The sequence below is a fragment of the Oryx dammah genome, unplaced genomic scaffold, assembly GCF_014754425.2.
Source record: "Oryx dammah isolate SB20612 unplaced genomic scaffold, SCBI_Odam_1.1 HiC_scaffold_8, whole genome shotgun sequence".
NCBI classification, from domain to species: domain Eukaryota; kingdom Metazoa; phylum Chordata; class Mammalia; order Artiodactyla; family Bovidae; genus Oryx; species Oryx dammah.
This window is the reverse complement of record NW_024070192.1, coordinates 14,262,427-14,286,951: the sequence shown is the minus strand read 5'-3', so window position 1 is coordinate 14,286,951 and position 24,525 is coordinate 14,262,427. Positions and strand designations below refer to the sequence as shown.

Below are 24,525 nucleotides of genomic sequence, written 5' to 3'. Positions count from 1 at the left end.
GATTCTCCTGCACCCCTGCCCCTTCTGAGTGGACTGCAGGCCCTAAAGGCAGGACAAATGCCTTATTGCCCAGCCTCTGACTCGGGGCCTGGTGACCAACTGTCCATGTCCCCACTCACCTCCTCAAAGCTCTTCTTCTCCGAGTCGGCAGGAATCACGTTCTCCCGGTGTTTGGGCAGGTTGTTGGGGAAGCGCTCCAGCATTTTGGTGGACGCCGACAGTGGGGTTTCGTGGTGTCCTGCGAGAGGAAGCATGGCCTCTAATGAGAATGGTTTCCCCACGTGGTGGTCGCACTTGACGCTCAACTGAGACATCAGTCGCCACCCAGAGAGGGGCCTGCGATGCAAGTGCTCACGTGTGTAAAGGGAGAGAAAGTGAGAGCTAGGGACTGGAGGAACTCCACCAAGACAGAGCTTTTACCTTCGAAGGCCATGAATGCAGTATTCTGAATCTCACAATAAGGAGCAAAGACGTGGCCCTGTCATGAGAAGGACTGCGATGTCCAGGACACATTCAGAGCAAGGCACAAGTGTGTGCACGCACGCGTGTGTGTGTGCTCAGTCGTGTCCAACTCTTTATAATCCCATGGACTACAGCCAGCCAGGTTCCTGTGTCCATGGGATTCTCCAGGCAAGAATACCTGGATTCTTGGATTGCCATTCCCTTCTCCAGGGGATCTTCCTGACCCAAGGATCGAACTCGGGTCTCCTGCATTGCAGGTGGATTCTTTACCATCTGAGCCCCCAGGGAAACCCCCAAGGACTAGTCTGAGCTATGTATACTTCTCATCTGGAGAAATCCCCTTGAACTCTCCCTCTAGGTCAGTTCTCTATCTACACCGTCAACACTGCTCATTAAGGGAAGCCTAGGTTGGTTTTGAGACATCAAGTTCCCCTCATCTTTCAAGGAACACTGAGATGCAGGATTTCCTGAACTGGTTGCCTGCTTCAGACCTCTGACTCACACTTGCCAGTGGGGCCCAGGGATCTGACCCAGGAGTGTCTCCAGGTGGTCTTGAGGCTCGGGAACAGGAGACCCTCAAGCTAAGAGGAGAGAGGCTGCCCCTCCACATGCCACCCTGTGCTGTGGCGCTCTGCCTGCTGCTCTCCTGGTTCCAAGCCCTGCCCCTTGGCCAGGCACCTCCCAACACACTGTGGTGAGCCCAAATCCCCTCTTCTGCCCACAGTCCTTATAAACAGGCCTTCCCCTAGCAGGGCCTTTAGCAGCATCATGGAGGGCACTCTGAACCTGTTGTGCTATAAACGTGACTGTGAGATCCTGAAACACTTCTGTGCAAACAAGACCTGGTCTTCTGTTTTTCCAAAAGAGCCACGAAGCCTTTTTTTCTGGATCTTTCATGGTCTCACATATATATTTCCTCAGTTTCCAGTAGCTTTTTTAAATTTCACCTTTGGCTGGGCTGGGTCTTTGCTGCTACACTCGGGCTTTCTCTAGTTGTGGGAACAGAGGCAGTGCATGGGCTTCTCCTGGGATGGGTTCTCCTGTTGCAGAGCACAGGCCCTAAGCGCATGGCCCTAGCAGTTGTGGCACATGGGTTTAGTGGCCCCAACGTACGTGGGGTCTTTCTCGGGCAGGGGTCAAACCCACGTCCCCTGCATTAGCAGGAGGGTTCTCAACCATTGGACCCACAGGGAAGCCCAGTTTCCAATAATTTTTTCATTCTTAACCACTGGTAGACAGGCCATGCAACCTGTAACTGCTAGATAAAACCAAGTGGCCCTGTGATTTCAACGGCCTCTGCCCATCAGTTCTTTTTTTCCTCTGCTTTGGGCCCATTCACAACATGCTTTCCAAACTACATCTGTTCAGAAAAAAGGGTAGAATTATTTTGTTATCTCCTATGCCCATTATTTGGTAAAAATAATAACCAGAAGAATGGAACAAGGAGTCAGGATGCACAAAGAACAACAAGGCCTGGATGACGGCAAAGGGACCCATGGGGGCTCCAGGACATCTAGCTTCCTCTCTGTGATGCCCAGTTACGCCCCCTTTGGTGTGTAAAGGGAGAGATGACACCCGAAGGCAGTGAGTGTGGCTGATGAAGGCAGAGGTGACAGGAGCTGTGTCTCTGGCGGGCGTCGCAAGTAACTAGAGTTTTCTTAATTACTAGAGTAATCCTCCATCCAGATGCCACTGCCTGGCTGCCTCCCGGGTCTGCAGGCTCCTAGGCGGCTCTACCTCCCTTTCCCGGCACCCCAGGTCTGACCTCTCTCTGCTCTGGCATCAGCCCCTGTACTGCAGCCCCTCTGGGGCTTGGAGATGGCAGAATCGGGGAGTAGACGCCACACAGGAAGGGCAAACCTGATTAAGAAAACTCTGTCTTGCTCTAATTACTTGGGATGCTCGCCAACAGCTCCTGTCACCTCTGCCGTCCTCGGTCACACTGACTCACAGGGGCCTCCAGCCTGGGGGCCAGCAGGGATGGCAGCAGAAATAGAAAAGAAGGGGAAAGGGACCATCCCACACCCCTGGGACTTCTGCCTGCTGCGGCTCCTGGACCTCAGTCCAGCCTCTGACTCTCTTCCAGCCTCAGTCCCTCGTGGGTCTTCAACTCATTCCTCTCCAACACCCCCTGCTCGCCCACACCAACTCCCAAGTGAATTCTTCCACAAAGCATGCCTGCTTCCTTAACTCTTAACTGGATATAACAAGGGTGCCAACCTTGCAAAGGGGTCATTTGTGGGAAATAAGAAAATATTCTAAAGTGCCTGGCACAGACATCCAACATGTGTCAGATCACTGCACAGAGCTTGCAATATTTAGTACTGGAATTTTGGAACATTAGTCAAATGATTTCTGAGAACTGACTTGGTAATACAGCTAGCCTGTTTTGTTTTCCTTGGGGGTAAAATAGTCCACAGTCTGAAAAACCAACGTGGACAGTCTCGGAGCACAGAGCTGAGGGCTGTGACTGGTAATGTTGTCTCTTGGCCACAAGGAGGCAGCAGGTCATCGCCGGTGCCCCGAGGAGCTGACTTACCAATGAGCAGCCAGTAGTTCCGCAGGTAGTTGAGCTTGCTCTTTCCTTTGAGCCCGGGGTCGAACTTCAGGTCCGTGCTGGGCGTGATCACACACTCCCCTTTGTCCCCGATGGTGACACCGTCGGTCTGGGGGCCTTCCAGCAAAGGAAGGGTGCTGCCCCGGGGCTGTGAAGACAGACCGGAGTGGGGCTAGGGGTGGCCGGTAGGACAGCAGTATTCCCGTGCAAGGCTGGTTTGGAAGGCAGTTCAGTTCAGCCGCTCAGTCGTATCCGACTCTTTGTGACCCCATGGACTGCAGCATGCCAGGCTTCCCTGTCCATCACCAACTCTGGGAAGGCAGAGAGGGACTCAAAGGCCCCAAGATGGGGCAGGAGCAGCCCTTCCCCCAGGATATGACAACGCTGCCCTCATGTCTTTTAAAATTTGGCTGTCTTTTTATTTATTTACTTATTTCTGCCACACTGTGCGGCCTGTGGGATCTTAGTTCCTGGGCTAGGGATCGAACCTGTTCCCCTGCAGGGGAAGTATGGAGTCTTAACCACTGGGACGCCAGGGAAGTTCCTTGGGCGTCTTTTGAAATGTGGACATCTTTTTAGATCTGGGAACAGGGAAACAGGAAGGGTGTGTGCAGAATTCCACGAGGGTACTGTGAGAAGCAGATATAAGTGATGGAATTCACACATGGTACAAGTGACCGGGGTGCGAATGTTCCAGCTGAGAGCCCAGTGCTGGCTCGGGCACCACTGGACCCTGGCAGGCCCTGCCCTGAGCAGCTGACAGACTCACTGGGAAGACAGGAGATACCAACCAAACAGCTCAAACACCGTAAGGACCAAAACAGCAGCCCGGACGGTGATGCCTCAGACTCTGAGACGGGGCGCTTGAGGCGACCTGGCAAGGCTGGAGGAGGCTGGACCAGTCACCAAAGGACGCCCAGGATTTGAGGAGGAAAAGGGAAGACAGGAGTACAATCCAAGTGTGAGGCGCAGCCCGAACAAGGGCTGAGAAAGATGGACAGGAAACTGCTGGAACTCAGGGAAGAGAGGGACAGTGCAGCCCCCCCAGTGACACCAGCTGTGGGGCGGACGGGCACTGCGGGGCTGGCCTGCGGGGGGCCTGAACCCCAGCTGGGGAGTCTAGACTGGAATCCAAAAGCCAAGGGGAGCAACCGGGGCTCCCCAGGCCCAGGAGGCTGCCTTAGTCACAAGACTCTGCTCATGAGGTAGAACGCAGCATGTGCACAAATTATCTGAGGATTTAGGATGCGTGTCTTGTGTCCTTAACAGGATGTTGGTATATCATTCAGCTGTTCTTTGCTGAAATGGGACAGGAGTGCGTCGAGGTTGCCTCCGTGAGCCCCACCCCCCAGCCCCCAGAGTGGACTTACCACGACGGCAACGCCCTCATGTACCATCGAGGGGGAAGCATAGAGGCTGGTGGAGTATTTCCCCACATACAGGGTGGGCCTAGGAGACAAACAGACACGTGCAGGCCACTGTCATTTAATCTCTGGACCCATCAAAGGGGGCTTTCAGGAGAGAGTCACAGCCCTGACTACCACCCCCAGGAAGAGGCACACGAAGCCCCAAGCTCTGAGCGTGGAGAGGGTGGGAGGCAAGGGAACTGCCCTGGGCCCCAGGAGAGCGGGACCACGAGCCCTGATGTCACTGATGCCTTTGCCGGGCCACCTGCCTGCAGCCCGTGTTTCCTCATTTGCAGGTGGCAGGTCTGCACCGGCCCATCCCCGCTTCTGCCCTCAGAAGGGACCCTGGGCAATGATCACCTGGGAGAGACTGAGGCTGGAAGGCATGCAGCCACCCCACAGACTCTAAGTTGGCCCAGCCAGCATACTCTGATGACTGACGGGCCACCAGAATCCCCACCATGATGGCTTGTGGACGCCTAAAGATTCTAGAGGTTCTACAGAAGCCTGGAGAAAAGTCTTATCTGAATGCTTGAAGCATTCAGGGGTTGCACAGGAAATTCCAACTGGGTGAGACTTCTGGTGGGTGGTCTGTCCCTGTCAGGGGCACTGAGGAGGCGAGGGGACCTGGCTTTTGTCTGTGGTCGTCATGAGTGTGAAAACACGAGGCTGCACGTCCAGACCCTGCTAACTCGGGTTACTATCAACAGCCAGTCTTGGGGGTGGGTCACCCACTAAATTCTCTAAACCTCTCTCAACAAACATCTTATCTGAACAGTGCTATGAACTCAGAGAACATTTCACGCTCACTTGATCATCTCCACGGCTCGGCAAAATGGGAAACTGAGACTCAGCAAGGCTAAGTGACGGGGTTACAGGCTGTTCACAGGTGGGGGTGGAGAAATGGGCCTGAGTCTTAAGATACACACATACCCTAACACTTTCCTGATTTTTAAAGCAAATACAACTTATAAAAAATTTTTGGAAAATACAGAAAGCTAAAAAATAACCTTTCCCGTATTCCCACCACCAGAGATAGGTTTAATTGTACTGCAGCTACATGGGCAGTCTCTTTCCTATATCCTCTCATAATTTTGGCTTCCCCAGTGGCTCAGCGGGTAAAGAATCTGCTTGCAGTGCAGGAGATACAGGAGATGTGGGTTCGATCCCTGGGTTGGGAAGAACCCCTGGAGAAGGAAATGGCAACCCATTCCAGTATTCCTGCCCGGGAAATCCCATGGACAGAGGAAGCTGGTGGGCTACAGGCCATGGGGTCACAAAGAGTTGGATGGGACTGAGTGACTAAGCACCCTAGCACCCATAATTTCAATTTATTTAATACTCAGGAATCTGAAGCATCCAGGGGTGCCCACTTCTTCTGAGGTTTCTGAACAAGCTGTTCTCAGCTGTTTATATTTCTTGTGGCTTCAGGGGTGTCTGCCCCAAGCCCTGGCGCCCAGTGCCTGGTACAGCACACCACTGCAGGCCCAGAATGCCGGGGACGAGGCCCCTGCCTTTCCGCCCCGAATCCTGGACTCACGTCAGCTTGCTCTTGGCCTCCGTCTCCTTGGGGAAGGGGTACTTCCACTTGGTAATGCGCCCCACCTCCCCCGACATGAAGGTCAGGTAGCGCAGGGTCTCCACGGCGACGTTGATGTGCATCACCTTCCGCAGACCCTCACGCTGCCAGATGTAAAAGGCCACCACGGGGGAAGCGTAGTTTTGGATCCACAGGACGTCCCCAGACTCGCTGTCCACCGTCACCACCAGCCCATCGCCATTGGACACAAAGTGGGACATCTCTGTACGGATCAGATAAACACGGCATGTCAAGTCTCACCTCAGCTTGCAGCCACATCCTCTGTGCTCTTGCCAAGCTGCAGTCACCTGACCAGAGGAAACAGGCCTTCTGGAGTGTTCTCAGAATGCCTCCCAACAACTCTACTGGCTTTCAATGAATCTGCTCAGGCTCTACGACAGCGAGAGCTGCCTGGTTTATAAACAGGAGACAGGGTCACCCTCTCACTTGGCAGTGTTCTTTTTTCACTTGGTAATTCAAGTCAATTAGTGGGTTTCGCTGGTGGCTCAGATGGTAAAGAATCTCCTGGGTTGGGACAATCCCCTGGAGAAGGGAATGGCAACCCACTCCAGTATTCTTGCCTGGAGAATTCCACGGACAGAGGAGCCTGACAGTCCATGGGGTTGCAAGGGTCGGACACGACTGAGTGACTGACACAACACACACACAATCAGTGGGAGTAAACAGTGCAGAGAAGGGCACCAGAGGAGAGCCTGGGAACCTGGCACTTTACAGCCATCCTTTCAAAGCTACCAATCGAGCTGGACAGTCAGGGCTGGCCGCTGACACTGCCCGCACGAGGCCCCAGAGGACATCTGTCAGCCTTTCAGGTGCCGGTGTTAAGATGGCAAAATTGGCTTTTAGTTTTCATTTGAGTTGGGGGGATGTTTCCTAGAGAAATAATTGGGAATGAGTCACAGTTATGGAGGCAGTTGTTCATATCAAACTGACATTTAATTCTGCTTCCCATGGGCTTGTAGTCAATTCCTGCAACATAGAGGGACTCCAGGAAGTGTGTCCTACCTCCTCTCGGGGTAAACTTACCACTGTTTTACCTGGGTTCCCTCCATACTTCTTGCCCAGGCCCCTGCTTTCAACACTGGCTGTTAAAAAATAAATAAAAGGGAATTCCCTGGCCGTCCAGTAGCTAGAATTCCACACTTTCACTGCAGGGGGCCTGGGTTTGATCCTTGGTCAGGGAACTAGGCTGCAGTCCATGGGGTCTCGAAGAGTCTGACACGACTGAGCGACTTCACTTTCCCTTTTCACTTTCATGCATTGGAGAAGGAAATGGCAACCCCTCAGAATCCCAGGGACGGGGAGCCTGGAGGGCTGCCGTCTATGGGGTCTCACAGGGTTGGACACGACTAAAGCAACTTAGCAGCAGCAGGGAACTAAGATCCTGCAAGCTACGTGGTACAGCCAAAAAAAAAAAAAGAAAAACAAAAACAAACAAAAACCCCATTGACTGTTTAAGTATCTACTACAAGTCCATGGAAAGTCCAAAATCTGGTGACCAAGAAGGTCTTAAAAGGAAATTCGGTTTTCTGGAACCCTCGTTTCCCCACAGGTCCTAGGTACCCGCCTGACCTCGCCATGCCAGGGAGGCGGGGGTGGGCTACTTACTGTAGTCCCCATCGTCCTCAGGCAGCGCGGCCGCGTAGTCGAAGTAGGTGGCGTTCCAGCGCAGCTCGCGGGTCTTGGTGTCGTACATGGTAATGGTGTACTCTGAGAGGGGAGCACACAGCAGCCTGTTACCGGAGGGGCCGTCCATGTAGGGAGAGAGAGGCCACGGGGAGGAGGACTGGAGTCCCAAATGCATGAGCGAACCCAGCCCACAGCCTGTGCAGCAGAGACAGGCTGCGCATGCTATGTCCTTGAACTCAAGGCTCCCGAATCATGAGCAATGTCCTGGTGTTGTTCTAAGCCACTTAAGTTTTCGGGTAGTTTACTATACAGCAATAGAGAGCGGACACTAGAGATCGGTACCTAGGTGTGGGATGGTGCCAGAACAGAACCCTAAAACGCGTGGCACTGACTTTGGGACTGGGAGGCAGATGGAAGCTGGAAGAGCAGTAAGGGAACAGCTGACAGAAGCTGAAAACGATGACCCAGGTTAGCTGGTGGTGACACAGTTATTAGTTAAGACCACTTCTTGCCATAACTTGAAAAATAGAAAGATTTAAGCAAGTAATGAACTTGTGGCTCTGACTAAGGAGATTTCCAGGCAGAATGCAGAACACGCCAAATGGTTTAACTGTGCGTGGTAGGACACAAGGCCAATAAGCTAAAGAGGAAACCACTCTGTTTTCAAGTTGAATGTAGAGGAAATATAGAGGGTCCAGGACTGATGCTCCAGCTGGAAAAGACTCTCACATAAAAAAATGGCCTTGGGGAGGGACTTCGCAGGTGGTCCAGTGGTTAAGAATCTGCCTGCTAATGCAGGGGACATGGGTTCATTCCCTGGTCTGGGAACTAATATCACACATGCTGCAGGGCAACTAAGCCTGTGCGATGCACCCTAGAGCCTGTGCTCCACAACAAAAGAAACCAGCACTTCGAGAAGCCCCTCACTGTAATGAAGGGTAGCCCCCATCTGCTGCAACTAGAGAAAGCCCACACACTGCAGCAAAGATCCAGCACAGCCAAAACAAATAAATTAACTAAAAGAAAAAGGCCTTAGGGTGAAGATCAGATTCAGGTGCTTCCAGTAAAAAATGGCTTCAGGGTTAAGGTCAGATCAAAGATGAGGCTGTAAGACCCTCCTCTGAGGCCTCAGAAAGATTCAAGGTGATCCTCCATAGACCTGCTTCCCCTTGTCGCTCTATTTGAGCTGTCCATTCCACAACTCTTATGGAGCAGCGGTGGAAGTCAGGGCTGCACCTGTGACATTTGGAAAGTGGGTCCCTGGAGGAAAGGGCCGCCCGCCCACCCACTCATTCGCTACAGCCTCTGAGCCCCGGCCACGTGTCAGCCTCACGCCAGGTGTGGAGACTCAGCAGGCAGACAAGACCAAGCCCTGCCCTCAGGAATCCAGAGGTCTAACTGAGGGGACAAATACGATTTAGAAATGCCTGGCAACAAGAGTTGAGGAGGAGGAGGAGGCTGAAGAGAGAGGAGGTGGGAGGTGGTGTGGTGGGGAGGCTGCTGATGCCTGGAAAGGGCCAGCGATGGGCTGTGTGAACAGCTGAGTGGTGTGAACAGCTGAGGCTGAGAGCAGGCAGCCAGAGGTAAGGGCTATATCACAGGAGCTTCATAATCCTCGGGCAATGGGGAGCTTCTAGGGGGTATCATAAAGGGGAACAACATGGAAACCTGTGTGTGGACCAGGCCGCTCTGGGTGCTTTCTAGAGAATGAAGCCTGGAGGCAGAGACCCCAAGGGAAGGCTATTTCAGGTCATTGTTCGAAATCAGGCAGGCTGTACACGATCAATGGTTCCTTCTTACCTGTTCGCCCCAGATACAGAAGAGAGGTTGATGGGCAGAGGCTGTCTGCAAAGGCTGACGACAGGGTCTGCTGCTTCTCCCCAGTCAGGAGGTCAATAACGTACCAAATGTCCTGCTTTTTACCTGCAAGGTCACAAGGACACGTGGTGGTTAACACTCACCCAACATGGAAACAAAAATCCCCGCCAAACCAGCAGCCCAAGATGCTCTCTGAGCTGAGAAACAGGCCTGAGAGTCTCACGATGTTGAAGACACTTCTATGAAGGTCTGTCGGTGACCAGGTTAATGGTAATGTGCAGATAATAAAGTTTCTTGGACCACTGGGTCCTATAACAACTTAATAACCTAGTCATGGTATAAAAATTTCTCCACGCCTAATAACATAACAACTCACAGATTTTATTGCTCTGATGAGTAGCCTTAAATATGAAAAATCTGGACTGTTAAGACAAACGTTTTCCCATAGACTAGGATCTATATAAATCCAGAAGTGCACCCAGGGGCTCATCTCCCTGGTAACCATCATTCACACATCTCAACATCCCTACTCATGAGCCCTCATGTAAAGAGGACCTACAGACACGGGTTTATAATCTAATTAGTGACTGGGCACTAGAGCTGGTGGCAGCCACGTGCTAATGAGGCCAAAGTGATCTCGGCCTCGACCAGCAAGTGACTCCCCAGCCACACGCTACACCCCTCCTCTCGGTCAGCTGATTAAAAGGTATAAACTGGTGGATAGTGTAGCTAAACAACACAATTAGGAAAACTCAAACCTATGGTAACATACACCAGGACATCCTGGTAATGGCAAGTTCCTAAGAAAGCTGTTTTATAAATACTCTGTATTGTTTTAATAATTTTATTATCTGTTTGTTTATTTTTGGTTGTGCTGGGCCTTCATTGCTGCGTGCAGGCTTTCTCCAGTCGCAGTGCACAGGCTTCTCATTGCAGGGGCGTCTCTTGCTGCAGAGCATGGGCTCTGGAGCATATGGGCTTCAGGAGTTGCAGCTCCCGGGCTCTAGAGCACAGGCTCAATAGTTGTGGTGCTCGGGATCAGCTGCTCCGAGGCAGGTGGGATTTTCCCGGATCAGGGATGGAACCTGTGTCTCCTGCATTAGCAGGCGGATTCTCTACCACTGAGCCACCAGGGAAGCCCAATACAGGGTATTATTTCCACTATGATTTCAAGATAAACACAGCTCCTGCCTGAAAGTCAACACCTTCACTGTGATGTGCACGCTTCTGTTTTATAAGGTCTGTCTTCCAAAGACAAGCCTTCTCTCTGCTCACTTGTCTCTTCCTACCTCATTGGCCATGTTTCCTATTTCAAGGGACTTTTAGAAGCCAAGTACCGAGATGTCAGCAAGCTCACAGGGCACGTGAAGCTGCTAAAGCTACGCCTAATTCTAACAGAGGGAGCACACGTGCCAGTCTGCATGTCGGAAACTCGTCCACGATCCTAACTTCCTGCTCCCAGTGACAAATCTTAATATGAAAAAGATCTGAAGATGGAGACAAAACATCACACCTGACAGCTGTGGCCAGGATCCCTTTCTGTCTGGCCTGGGCGCCCTTCTGGTTACTATGAGGACCGTGACAGTCTGTGAGACCCAGCTACCACTTGAATGGATGGGTCGGGGCAACTGCCAAAACTTAGATGCACCCTAAGTGACGAATTGTTGGTCAGAGCTGGAAGATCAGCCAGACAACAGTGACTACAGATGGTGAGAAGATGTTCAGAGGGGCCCAAGCATGGCTCAGAGCACATGGAAAGCCTGTGTTGATCACTTCCCCTGAATCCCTGGCCAGGGGCTTCCTCATTCTGAAGGTGTGGAAAGAAGAGCCCCAGTTTCCTTAGACAAAGACTTAAAATCCAGCCAGGGCCTGTGCTTGAGACCCAGAAACACACATAAAAACCTCCCAAGGCATGAATAGGCCGTAAGCACTTTCAGTTCCTCAGAAAGAAAGCTGCTTTATAAATACAGGATATTATTACTACTATGCTTTCAAGATAAATACAGCTCTCCTTTGTGTCACAAATGCATTTTTGTTGACATTTTGGCAGCAACCTGGTCAAAGAAAAACAGCTGATCTGATGCTTTGAAAGACGTGACCCCTGTAGGTATGAAGGAGGCTTATCTAAGCAAGCTGTTAAGTGCTGTTTTTATCCAATATTCTGATAGCAGGAAATACTAAGAAAGCCCTATAATTAATAGGCAGAGCCTGGCTTCCCTTTCTTGGCTCAGACTATTGTAATTCACTTTAAATTTCATCCAGTTGCTTCTGGGTATGTTGCAATCTGTAAATCGCAGGGGTAGGTCAACACAGCAGCTAAAAGCTTGTTAAATGAGTAACCATATTAATGGTGTTAGGTCTGCTCCCAAGTGTGGTGGAAGGGGGAACCCTTTCTTAATTGGCCAGCTAATCCTGGCCTGAACCAGCCCAACTGAGGCAAGAAAGGCCTTCCCCAGAAGGGTGGGTAGAGGAGTGACTGTACACACATCTCTCTCTCAGACCCGCCACCTTCCCAGATTGTGGCATTCGCTTCCAAAAGGGATCAGCGACAGGAACTCTTACCCATGTAGAGAATGCCATCTGAACTTCGGCATGGAGATGCCTGCACCAGCTCAGGGATCGTAAAGGGAAGTTTCTTTAAAACAAACCAAAGGAAAAAAAAAAAAAAAAAAGGCAAAGCAAAAAAAAAAAGTTAACAAGGTCTTGTGCAATGATTACAATTTCACTGCAGTCTGTTTCTGTTACCCAATTCTGCTAAAAAGAGGGGGTACGTGGGGGTTTTCCTAACTGGAAACCAAGGAGAAGGAGGCACCCTAGGCTCCCTGCACACTGTGGGCAAGTGTGCAGGGAGCCTAGGCTTCCAGGTCCTCAGTGCCGGACACACTGGTTCTTTTATGTGACACACCCCCTGGAAGTCTCTAGTCCAGAGCCCTTCTGGGGCTCTTTGACCTTTTCTGAAAAGACACACAAATATGGAGAGAACGACACAATCTTTGAAATCCTAAGGGTTGGGGGGTGGGGGGGAGGAGGGAGAGTTGCCCTGTCTTGGAAAATTATCCCAGAGCTGCTTAGATGGGAGCAGAAAACACTCCTCAGAGTGGGAGTCAACCAGGAGACTACCCTGAAGGGCAGCCTTGAGGGAGAGGAGCAGCCGTCACTCTGCGGGCAACACAGGAGAGTTTGGGGAAGGAAGAGAAGTTTTGGTGTTTTCTCTAGCAACGAATTCTCCTACTGAAAAACAGAAGAAGATTGGACTTTTTGGTATTAAAAGGAAGTTATGGTAGGTTCTAGGAAAAGAAACTCAGAGCAGTCCGCATGTTTCAACTGCATTTCATCATAAAAACCGATCCTTCAGAGTTGACAGCTGACATCTGACAAGCTCTTTGGGTTCGAGTTTGTTTCAGAACACTTTATTTTTGGAACATTCTGTGTTCTTGAAACCATCCCGTGGATACCTGCCTCATGACAACTGTCACCTTTCTTGCCAAGAAAGCAAAGTCAACAGAATTTTCAGGAACCAATAATGCAGATTTTCCTGTTATCCCAGTGTTTAACCTAAGTGTTAGCAGAAAAAATATGCCCTGGAGAGGCTGTCCTAACTGGGCTTCTTCCAGATGTTTCTGAGTATTAGGATGTTGTTGCAAGGTTTTCAGTCCGGACTGTTTTCCAGTCTGTAGGGTCAGGGTGAGTGTGGCCACCTTGGCCTCCTGATTCGAGGCCCAGGCTGGAAACCAAGTTCTTAGAGCTGCTAAACCACACCAAGCGGTTTGCGGGTAGTGGCAAGAGCAGCCTCTGGAAGGTGGGGGTTCATGGAGCACCCCCTCCACCTGGTGCTTTGGCCTTGGGCACATTCCTTCACCTCTATGGGCAGAGTTTCCACACCTCTACTGTGGAGATGACCATATGTGTGGGCCCATTCTCTTTCTCGGGAGCTTTTTAAAAAAATCCTGATGACCTAGGTCAATCAAACGGGGACTTTGGGATTGGGACCTAGACAGTATTTTTTAGAGATCGCCAGGTTATTACAATGTGCAGCTAAGGTTGTAAACGTTAAGGTCTGTTCTCAAATGGAGGTAGCAATGGAATATAACCCGCCACCCCCACCAAGGGGATGTCTACTGAGGGAGTGTACAGTGTTGTAAACTACACTCCTCCCCCCAGTTAAGAATCACTCAAGTTAGGGACTTCCCTGGTGGTCCAGAGGTTGAGACTGTGCTTCCACTGCAGCAGGCATGGGTTCAGTCCCTGGTCGGAAAACTAAGATCTTGCATGTCAGGTGGCCAAAAAAAATTTTTTTAATGATAATAATAATAATCACTAGATAAAGTGAGTCCTGTTCCTGAAGGAATTTCACATCCTTCCAGTGTGCTGGCTGAGCCCTGAGAAACTGCTAGGATAGATCAGTGTTTTTGAACTCTGGGCTATACATTTAAAAGCTCATCAAGGGAGCTGTGAAAAGACACTTTTGCCCAGGCCCCAGTCTGGACCCCCTGATTCAGAATCCCAGAATCTTTTGTAAGTTCTCAGATGATCCTGATGTACAGCTGTAGTTGAAAACAGGGGTCTAGAACCTCCAGAGCACCAAGAAGCTAAATACACTCACCGTCAGGCCTTCATTGTTCTTGCCCCCAAGCGTGTACAGGCTGCCGTCATTGGGATCTGGGAGGAAGGCAGGCCTGCAGATCAAGCAGTAAGTATTAGTGACAGATTGCAGCCCAGGGCACAGAATAAAATACCAAAGCCAGGCAAAACCATGATTGGTAGGGAGTGGTGTGTGTGTGTGTCTGTGTGTGTGTGTGTGTAAAACAATTCCATCCACTTCTTTTTCATCTTAGCCACAGATAATAAAATATCCTTCTGGTAATCTCCAATGGTCCCCAACTTTTTTTTGGTACCAGGGACCAGTTCGGCAGGTGACAATTTTTCCACGGATGGTGGGGAGGTGGGTAGGGGGGAGGGTGTGGTTCAGGATGATTCAAGTGTATTCCATTTATCGTGCACTTTATTTCTATTATTATTACATCAGCTCCACCTCAGATCATCAGGCATTAGATCTCAGAGGCTGGGGACCCCTGGTCTATACTATACTTGGCGTGGGAAAAAAAAAAAAAAACCAACCTGCAGTGGAATACTAGTCCAAAACCACAGAGAAGTAAATCATCATTTGGTCAAAGCACACTGGCTAAAGGTACAATAGGGGAAAAGGACCCAGCAAGCCTGCTTTTCAGTTTCCAAGTCAGCTGCATACAGGACCGCAACAATTAATGTTTAATAGCATGGCATGGCACCTAAACAGGGAGAACAAATGTGTCTTTGGTGTTCCACAGACATTTATTTTTAGGAGGCAATAAAAGCCTGACATGAGAAAGAAGCTGCCAAGGGGATGGGTTCGGTTCTCATCAGCTGCTTCTCAGGAAGCAGGTTCAAGGTGCTCTTTTGTGATGCTAACCTGCTAACCACTGAATGACGACTAGTCACGCAGAAACCCCTGGCTGAGCCTTTTCTCTCCCCAGTTTAGGGCATCATTTGAGGCCCTTAGAGATGCCATCCAAACTTTTACTCCAACACACACACTCTAATAACAAGTCATTTTCTTGTCTCCTCTCCACAGTTTTGCACAGAGAATGGGGCAGAGATCCAAAGACGCCTGGGCCCTTTTGAGAACTCTGGAAGCTTAAGCTCAAAACTCACGTTAAATTACATCTCAAAGAAGCCTTTTTAACACCCCTGCCTCCCCACCTCGCCCATCAAGGAACTGACCACCCTTTTCCCAACACAGGCTTCTTTCAAAGTACCCATGAGTCATTTGTTCTCACTCTACTTAATATTAATATCGATGTATACATGTGCTCCCAGCAACTAGCTTCATAAACAGAGCAAAACAGAAAATGAATCAAAGGGAAGTGTGCAGCAAATCAGAACACTTACTCTTCCACGTGTGTTGGAACCTGCAGGACTGGATCTGTGCAAAAGAACAACAAAGGCATTGTCAGACAGATTGTAAAATGTCAAGATTTCTAGAGTTCCCAGGACCAGTTCACAAGATGGACCAATAAATTTATCTACACGAGAAAACGTAGGTGAAGGCACTTTAGAAAACTCACACAAAAACACTAATGTAGGCTCTTGGGAGCGGGGCTGGGGGGCGGGGGAGGGGCGGGGGCTTCCCTGGTGGCTCAGCAGTAAAGAATCCACCTGCAATTCAGGAGATGCAGGCTCAACTCCTGAGTCGGGAAGATCTCCCTGGAGGAGAGCATGGCAACCCACTTGAGTATTATTGCTGGGATAATCCCATGGACAGAGGAGCCTGGTGAGCTACAGTCCTTGGGGTTACACAAGAGTTGGACATGACTTAATGACCAAGTACACACACACGCACACACGCACGCAGCACACACACATGCATCACTCATGCAAGCTCTTAGGTCCGTTGCTGAGATTGGAGAGGGGGCTGAGGGCAGGATGGAACTGCTCTCAGGAAACATGCCTGTGACTTGGAGGCTGGACATATAAGGAAGCACAGCGACAACCCACAGGGGACAATGGGTCAGTGTCACTATCTGACACATTAAGGCCTTCTAAACCCAAACCATCTCCAGGTCAGATATCTGGCGTGGTGCTAGACATCTCCATTGGGAAAGCAAAACTGTGGCTTAAGAAGCAGTTTTGCTGTTGATGAGAATTTGACTGGATGGTAAATGGATACATCCCTTTGGGGCAGCAATATGATGACTTTAGAGCCTTTGAGTGTTTATTCTTCTTGATCCCCTTTGATCCATTAATTCCATGTCTATAAAGTCTGGTTTAAAAACAACACAAAGTATATAAAATGCTTTCTGTACAAAGATCTTCACAGTAGCATCACAGATGACCTAACTGTTCAGGGATGTGGTTAAGTTATGGAATGTCCACTTGGCAGAAAATTGAGACTTCTAAAGTCGCTCAGTCAGGTCCACCTCTTTGCAATCCCATCGACTGTAGCCCGCCAGGCTCCCCTGTCCAGAGAATTCTCCAGACAAGAACACTGGAGAGGGTAGCCATTCCCTTCTCTAGGGGATCTTCCCAATCCAGCAACTGAACCCAGGTCTCCTGAATTGCAGGGAGATTCTTAAAGCTTCTAAAAGGGCTTATAAAGTTTTATAACTATATATGTTCAGGAGAAAAAAATAACATTGTACCTAGAGTATTAATGCAGCTGAGAAGAAAAAAAAAAAAAAAAAAAAACCTATGTGTGTTAAAAAAAAAAAAGACAGAAAGGTCAAAAAAAGTGCTAAATTGTAAGTTACCTTTGTTGAAAATGTAAACGACTTCCCCACCTTTTCCACATTTCCCCAAATTTCTACAAAAGTAGGCATTACCTTTGAAATAGGAAACACAGGTTTTCCTTCAAGCCGTTTTAATATTAGGTTGGCTGAAAAGATTGTTCAGATTTGTCCACTTGATGGTACAGAAAAACCCGAACGAACTGTCTGGCCAAGCCAATATTTGCTGTCATCTGAGTGACAGAATTTCTCCTGGGCACAGATCACAAGAACAATCCAGAGTCCACAGGGTGGATGGAGGCCACTGACCCAGCAGTACTCTAACAGAGCTGAAATCCCAGGCACGAGACTACACAGCAATGAGGTGTTTCCAGCCATTGGGACCCCACAGGCTATCAGTCATGCTGCCCACAAAACTTCAAAGCTAGGGTCGAGGACGGCAAATGCTGTGATGTGACTCTGGATACAGGCCCTGCTTATGGTGACAGACAGCTGTCTAATTCCCCAGGTCAGCTGGGATTCTCAGATGAAGGAAACCCTTTCAAGCCTTATCGTGTGTTGACTTTGCTTTGCAGGCTCAGCTCCCACATGAAGGTAGACCGGTGTTCACAACAACAGAGGCGTACACACCACATGTGGTCTGTGGGCAGCAAACAAACAATTCATTAAAACCAAGAGCATTTCAGGAAACAGGAGGAACTTTCGGTTGGTAAGCACATGGTGATTGTTCCCATTAATCACCTCTCGGTACACTCTCACAAACAGACTGATGCAAGAGACAGGAAATGAGGGTGCCTAGCCTTCACCCTCCTGAAACAGACCAGCAGCAATTATAACCCAGCGCCTCCAATGCAGCCCAGAAGCTGAGCACGCCAGGGAGAGCGAGAAAGCACGTTTCCAAGAAAACACAGCAGGAGGAAGGCGTCCTTTCGATTCGCTCTGGCCACTTAAAGGTGCCGCAGATCAACAGAGATGAAGAGGACGCTACCAAATCCCAGCTGTTCACCAAAAACAAGGCGTGGACACTGAGGGGGTTTCGACGCCTGTTCCTGAGCTGATCTTTGCTGGTCAGTGTTTGCTCACTCTCGGGGTCTCCTCCTTCACTGTGGGTTTTCCTGGTTCTCTAGAGCTTATTCAGCTCATCTGACACGGAGGCCTCAGGTCCCAAAGTGTGTCCCGCACCAGAGAGGTTCCAGTTAAGACACAGGCCGCTGGCAGGAGCCAGGGAAGGGCGGTGGACACTTACAGCAGGGTTGAGGAGCCACGCTTTCTCCTAGGCTTAAGGGGACATGACCTCCAAGAGGGGCGCCTCCTCATTCACTCGTAAAATAGGGCCCCTGGGATAAACACCTGCAGAGCTGCCTGCATGTCACAGCAAGCAGATGTGGAACAGTGACCCGTTCTGCGTATTTTTCGTCTTAAAGAATCATTTGAATCTAAGGTTTCCTTTCAAATACTACAGGAAACTGGACGATAATTACAATATTGTGGGTTTTGCCATACATTAATATGAATCAGCCATAGGTATACATGTGTCCCCTCCATCCTGAACCACTTCCCTGGTGGTCTAGTGGTTAAGACTCTGCATTCCCAATGCCAGGGGGCACGGGTTCGATCCCTGGTCAGGGAACTAAGATCACACAAGCCACGTGATGTGGCCAAAATAAATAAATTAATAATAATATTTAAAAAAAAAACACAAGGGAAGGAAACATAAGACCAAAAAATGGCAGCCTGTTGATAAATGTTTAAAGATAGAATTGACAACACTGGCCTGTCATTTACTGTTCTCTCTACCTCTGCTTGAAATTTTCCATATTAGAAAAGGTTAAAGGATAAAAACATTTGAAAAGCCAGCAAAATAAAAGGAAAAAGCATCAGCTGAAAATGTGCCATGGAAGCGCAACATGAAAAGGAATTGTTTTGGATTTAATAATGAGAACTGGACTTAGGCAAGATTCTTGCTCTTAAAAAAAAAAAAAAAAAACAAAGTCACCTTCATGTGAAAGGAAACAGTGGCCTAACCCTAAGGCTATAAACAAATGCTGCTACAAAATAAGCCTCTCTATCTATATGGAAACTGATAAGGACGAAAGCCATCTCACCAAGCTGTTTTACTTTCAGAAACGGCAGGAAAAAAAAAAAAAAAGAGTTACTTTACCAGTATAGAAATGGGTGTTTTTCAAAAAAAAGTAAAAAATACCAGAGGGGGGGGTGGGGAAAAAGCTGAAATCAGTGTTTGGTCTCCAAGATCAAGACAGAAACAGATCTGCCCACTTCTACCCTGGTAGCGGCCACTGGACTCGGCTCCCCCGCGGGTCCATTTCAGGCCTGATTTCCTCCGGGAGATGCGTGGCTCCTGTTCTGTGCTGGTGGAATCCTCCTTTTCAACCCGAGGCAGAAATGACCCAAGACAGATGTAAACATGTTTACTTCCAAACGAAGTGAGTTTTCACCTTTCCAAGAATACCTTTTTCACCATCCCCTCTGGAACCTCCTGCCTTCCCCTCTGCACCGGGCCCTGACTGCACACTGGACTCTGCTCCCTTCTTGAGCCCAGGGCCTCGAGGTCTCTGTCCATCAGCACCCACAGCTCTACTCTTGCAGCTGCTTCACCACCCTGCGGGTGATCCTACATGCCTGCTGCTGCCCCCGCCTCGGGTTCGACCCTCCCCTCCCTGGTCTCTGCGGCCCTGTAGTACTGCCAGATTTTCACTCCTCTCTCTCTCCCCATCTCTTCCGCCTACTCCTCTCCCCTCTCCCTCCCTCTTCTTACTCCAACAGGGAAGAACTTTTCCTGGCTCTCAGTTCTCTCTGAGAGCACATCCATCTCTGTAGCTTCAACCATAATCACAGCGGGGAAAGTCTAGGTCCCCATCTCTCAAACTCTTCTTTCTGGACCTACTGGACATTTCCATCATCTCCTGCCAGCACCTCAACCACCACTTGCCCAAATCACACCCTCCATCATTCTCTCCAGATTGGCTTGGCTACCCTGTTCTCCTAGGAGATAGGGAGTCCTCAGACCACACTGCTAAGTCACTTCAGTCATGTCCAACTCTGTGTGACCCCATAGACAGCAGCCTGTCAGGCTCCCCCGTCCCTGGGATTCTCCAGGAAAGAACTCTGGAGTGGGTTGCCATTTCCTTCTCCAATGCATGAAAGTGAAAAGTGAAAGTGAAGTCACTCAGTCGTGTCTGACTCTTCGCGACCCCATGGACTGCAGCCCACCAGGCTCCTCCGTCCATGGGATTTTCCAGGCAAGAGTACTGCAGTGGGGTGCCATTGCCTTCTCCCTCAGACCACACTGCTGACGCTCATTTCCCCTGCAGAACCTGCCATCGGATGTCAGACTCTCTGGTCTATTTCATCACTCTTTTTCCTACTTTCAGCAACTTTTCAGCATCACTGGAACTTGTCTTTCAAGAGTTCCCTTTTCTCCTAGTCTGTGTGCCCTTTGGGATCAGAAAAACCTAGGATTAAATCCAAGCTCTGCCACTCACCAGCTGAGTGACCTCGGCAAAGTTACTTAACCTCTCTGAGCCTCAGTTTCCTTGTCAGTAAAGAAAAAAATAAAGAGATAGAGATCATGATACCAAACTCGAGGGGCAACTTTATGTTGATTAAATAAGGTTAAATATATCTTAAGATTGTAAGTCAGTGCCTTGACATAGAAGAGTGATGCTTCGAAGACATGGATCAGATAATGCCTCTCTGCCACTCACAATCCACTGATGGGTATTTTGCTGCCCAGTAGAGGCCAATGTTCACCCAGTGAACATCTGTGAATCCACGCAACCCCACACCCACCCTGGCAGTCTGCCATGATTTCTTCCTTACTCTGTTCCAGCCATGCTGGAATACAGGCTACTCCTGGACTACTGCCAAGTCTAAACCTGCCTTGGGGCCTTTGCGTATGCTGTTCCCTGTGCCAAGGTCTTTGATCAAACATCACCATCTCAGAGAGGCCTTCCATGACCACTTCCTAGCCCCGCCCCCAGGATCCCCTACTCTCTTCCCTGCTTGATTTTTCTTCATGACACTGACCGCCTCTGAAGTGCTACGTGTTTTACTTTTTAAATGTCTGACTCTGGTCACTATAAGATCCATGGGGGCTGGGATTTATCTTCTGCAGTTTGCCAACAAAGGTCCATATAGTCAAAGCTATGGTTTTTCCAGTAGTCATGTACAGATGTGAGAGTCAGACCATAAGGAAGGTTGAGCACTGAAGAACTGATGCTTTCAAACTGGTGCTGGAGAGGACTCTTGAGAGCCCCTTGGACAGCAAGGAGATCTGACCAGTCAATCCTAAAGGAAATCATCCCTGAATACTCACTGGAAGGACTGATGCTGAAGCTCCAATACTTTGGCCACCTGATCCAAAGAGCCGACTCACTGGAAAAGACTCTGATGCTCGGAAAGGTTGGGGGCAAGAGGAGAAGGGGATGACAGAGGATGAGATGGCTGGATGGCATCACTGACTCAATGGACATGAGTTTGAGCAAACTCCAGGAGATGGTGAAGGACAGGGAAGCCTGGCGCACTGCAGTCCACGGGGTCGCAAAGAGTGGGACACGACTTAGCGACTAGACAACAACATACCCCCGACATCCTGGGTACTTTCCAAGTACTTCCCTGCGTACTTCTTAACCACCCTGGGTACACAGGTTTGATCCCTGCATTGGGGAACTAAGATCCCATATGCCATGTAGCAGCTAAGCCCAAGAGCCACAGTGAAGAGCCCATGAGCCGCAACAAACACCCAGCACAGCGCCCCCCCCACACCAAAAAAACAAAAGTGCCTGGCACATGAGAGGTGTCCAATATATTTACTGACTGAAACAACCAACAAATACTAGTTTCCTTCCTACTTCTACTCTTGCCCTGCCTGGATATCCATCGCTGACCATTCTATAATCCAGCAGCTACACTCCATCAACTCTCCACCCAGAATCCACTGGGCAAGCCCCTCTCCTCCTCCTCAGTCCTCTGAGCACTGCTGAAGAGAACACCATAATCACTTGTGGAGATCACAGAATGTAACCGTGGCCAGCTGGGCCCCGAGTCACCGGAGATATGTTTATCTACTTCCTGTTCTGTTCCTCCCAGCTGGTGTTTCAGACTTCCATGCCTTGCCTCCAGGCCCTTCCTCTCTGCACAGGACTCCCCTCTGTGGCACGGGGGAACTCAGAGACTTCCTATCCCTCGTCCTCCAGGTTTGCCAACCCCACGCCACCCTGCATGTTTCTATAAAAGGACATGCTTTCACCTTCACATTCACAGAAACTTCACACTCACACATCTAGAACCCCCAGTATTCTGTCTCCCAGAGGTCTTCAAGTCCTTCTGGATAACTCCTTCCTCAGCCTGTAAGCATGCCAAAATCTTCTTTGCCCCTTTCCTAAATGCGTCCATTTGAGTCTTTTTGGTTGTGTTATTTGGCTATACCACACAGCTTGTGGGATTTAGTTCCCCGATCAGGGATTGAACCCATGCCCTTGGCAGTGAGATCTCAGAGCCCTAACATTGGACTGCTAGGGAATTCCCTCAAGTGGCAACTGAAATGCATCCCAGCAAAGGCCCCCAATTCAGCTGGGCAAAGGAAAGCAGTGCAGTCTAACACGGAAGCTACTAGGGCTCTTGTGGAGGACTGCTGTGTTTCTCTTCAAAGTCTAAACCTTTAGCTGCCATGCCCCGAGAGCCCACTGTGTGCCCGGGGCCCCTCAGCACACAGGGGAACCACAGGCCTTAAGCATTCAAGGCTCTGCAAAACCTGGGCCTAATTCTTCTCCATCGCAACTCTTTCCAGAACTCAGCCCTTGCTTTCCTATCTGTCTCTGAGGTCACCATCACTTGCCCCAACTCTGTCTACCTCTGCCCGGCCTTCAAATGCCCCTTTCTCCAGGAAATCAGAAACGGAGCACCCACTGCACTTGGCACTTAGCACATTTCTCAGGCAACAGGTTCTTAATTGCATGTGGCCTCTCTGGTTCTCAAAGATCTGGGGGCTGGATTGAATTTTAAGCACTTTGTAGGCCAAGGACCATCTATTTTGTTTCTTGAGAAATACACATGGGAAAGTGCCTGGGGCTTATGACAGTTCAAGGAATAATCACAACGTGCACTCCAGTGTAACTGCTGCCCGAGTCTTTGCTCGCCTCCTACTCAGCAGGTAAAGCTGTCTGTAGAAGGTAAGGAAAAGTCGATAATTTAAGATATCCAATATTGCACATGGAATGCAGTCACTCAGATAAGTTTATCTTAATGAGAAGGGCTTTTCCACACAGAAACCTATTTGATAAAAGCAAAAAAGAGCTGCCCAGGTGCAGCTCTGTTTGTTCACTCACACTTAAAAATTATTTAAATTTACGGGAAAAAAAATGATATGGTGTTTGCTTCCCAATGATGGAGATGGGGGAGCAGACTGTCACGTGTGAGTCGTCACTGAAGCTGGATATCTGAGGCTTTCATACTATTCTCTTTACTTTTGCATATGTTGAAGTTTTTCTAAAATGAAAAAAAAATTTAAGAAGAGAAGCTAAAAAAAAAAAAAAGAGCTATTTAAGGAATACCTTTCTGGGAGGAGGGTGGAAGGGTGAGGGGGGTGGGGTAGGATGTGGCGGGGAGGGTCTGCAAAGAAACACCTGTTCTTCCTGCCCACCCTCAGCTGTAGCATGAATCTTGACAGCCTGATCCTATAATGTCCCAGGGTTGGAGGAGAGAAGAGAAGCCCAGGGGAGGAGCATGAAGGACCCTGTCAGCACCATTTCAGGCTTCCCTCAACATAGAAAAATCTCTCCGATGAAGTCAGTCACCATTTGAGTTAAGTGCTTCAGACCAGAGTTTGGGGCAGATGGCCTCTCTCTGCAGGTGACTCTGGGCCGACTCACTCTCATGTGAGAAGAAATCAGATCGCTTTGATTACAGAGGCTGCAAGAACAGGCTGCCCATCTGACTGGAGCTCAAGGAGCCCTGTGGGATCCTTCCCCGTCCCTAGATGAGCGCCGATATTTCTGGAACACATTGCTTCTCCGTGGAATGTAGGTGGGTGCAGGTTTACTGCCCTGCTCCTCCTCACCCGTCTTTCCAAAGCACCACCTCCCCGCTGCCCCTGACACAGCCGGCATTTAAAGCCAGCCCCAGGGCTTCCCTGGTGGCCCAGTGGTTAAGAATCCGCCTTGCAATGCAGGGGACTCGGGTTTGGTTCCAGGTTGGGACTAAGGTTCCCTCACACCTCAGAGCAACTACAAGCCCACACGCTCTGGAGCCCGAGAGTCACAGCTAGAGAGTCCAGGCGCTGAAAGGAAGGATCCCATGTGACCCAACTGAGATCCTGCGTGCAGCAACTAAGACCAGATGCAGCCAAATAAATATCAAAGACGAAAAACAGCCTCAGGACCTCCCTGGTGGTCCATTGGTTAAGAGTCCATCTTGCAATGCCACGGATGTGGGCTCGATCCCTGGTCAAGGAACTAAGATCCCACATGCTGCAAGGCAACTAAGCCCTCGAGCCACAACTAGAGGGCCTGCATGCTGCAACTAGAGTCTGTGTACTATAACAACAACAGATATCCCACATCTGATGCAAGAGAGATCCCCCATGCTGCAACTAAGGCCTGATGCAGCCAAATAAATAAATAAATATTAAAAGACACAAACCAGCCTCCTCTCTGACTGGAAGACCTCTCCAGGTGCAAGTAAGACGTCTTGTTGGCTAGAAACTCTGCCAACCAGACCCTTCTCGGTGCACCTCTAGCAGTGACCAGAAATGTCCTGGGTTGGCCCTCTTGAAAG

The 24,525-nt window shown here is 49.6% G+C and overlaps 1 protein-coding gene and 1 non-coding gene across 2 annotated transcripts in view; one reads left to right on the top strand and one right to left on the bottom strand.

The window, feature by feature from the left end:
• ERN1 (endoplasmic reticulum to nucleus signaling 1) overlaps positions 1-24,525 on the bottom strand; it is an 82,945-nt gene that overhangs the window by 21,221 nt on the left and 37,199 nt on the right. The window contains exons 3-11 of the mRNA XM_040244974.1: positions 15,398-15,431; positions 14,073-14,145; positions 12,032-12,104; positions 9,452-9,574; positions 7,631-7,732; positions 5,966-6,227; positions 4,390-4,468; positions 3,002-3,167; positions 120-238 (exon numbers count right to left, since the gene is read on the bottom strand). Of these exons, the coding sequence (XP_040100908.1) occupies positions 120-238; positions 3,002-3,167; positions 4,390-4,468; positions 5,966-6,227; positions 7,631-7,732; positions 9,452-9,574; positions 12,032-12,104; positions 14,073-14,145; positions 15,398-15,431 (1,031 nt within the window). The remainder of the gene's footprint in view (positions 1-119; positions 239-3,001; positions 3,168-4,389; positions 4,469-5,965; positions 6,228-7,630; positions 7,733-9,451; positions 9,575-12,031; positions 12,105-14,072; positions 14,146-15,397; positions 15,432-24,525) is intronic.
• Positions 18,288-18,361, top strand: TRNAG-CCC. Its single transcript has one exon. It is a non-coding gene; the product is annotated as a tRNA-Gly (tRNA).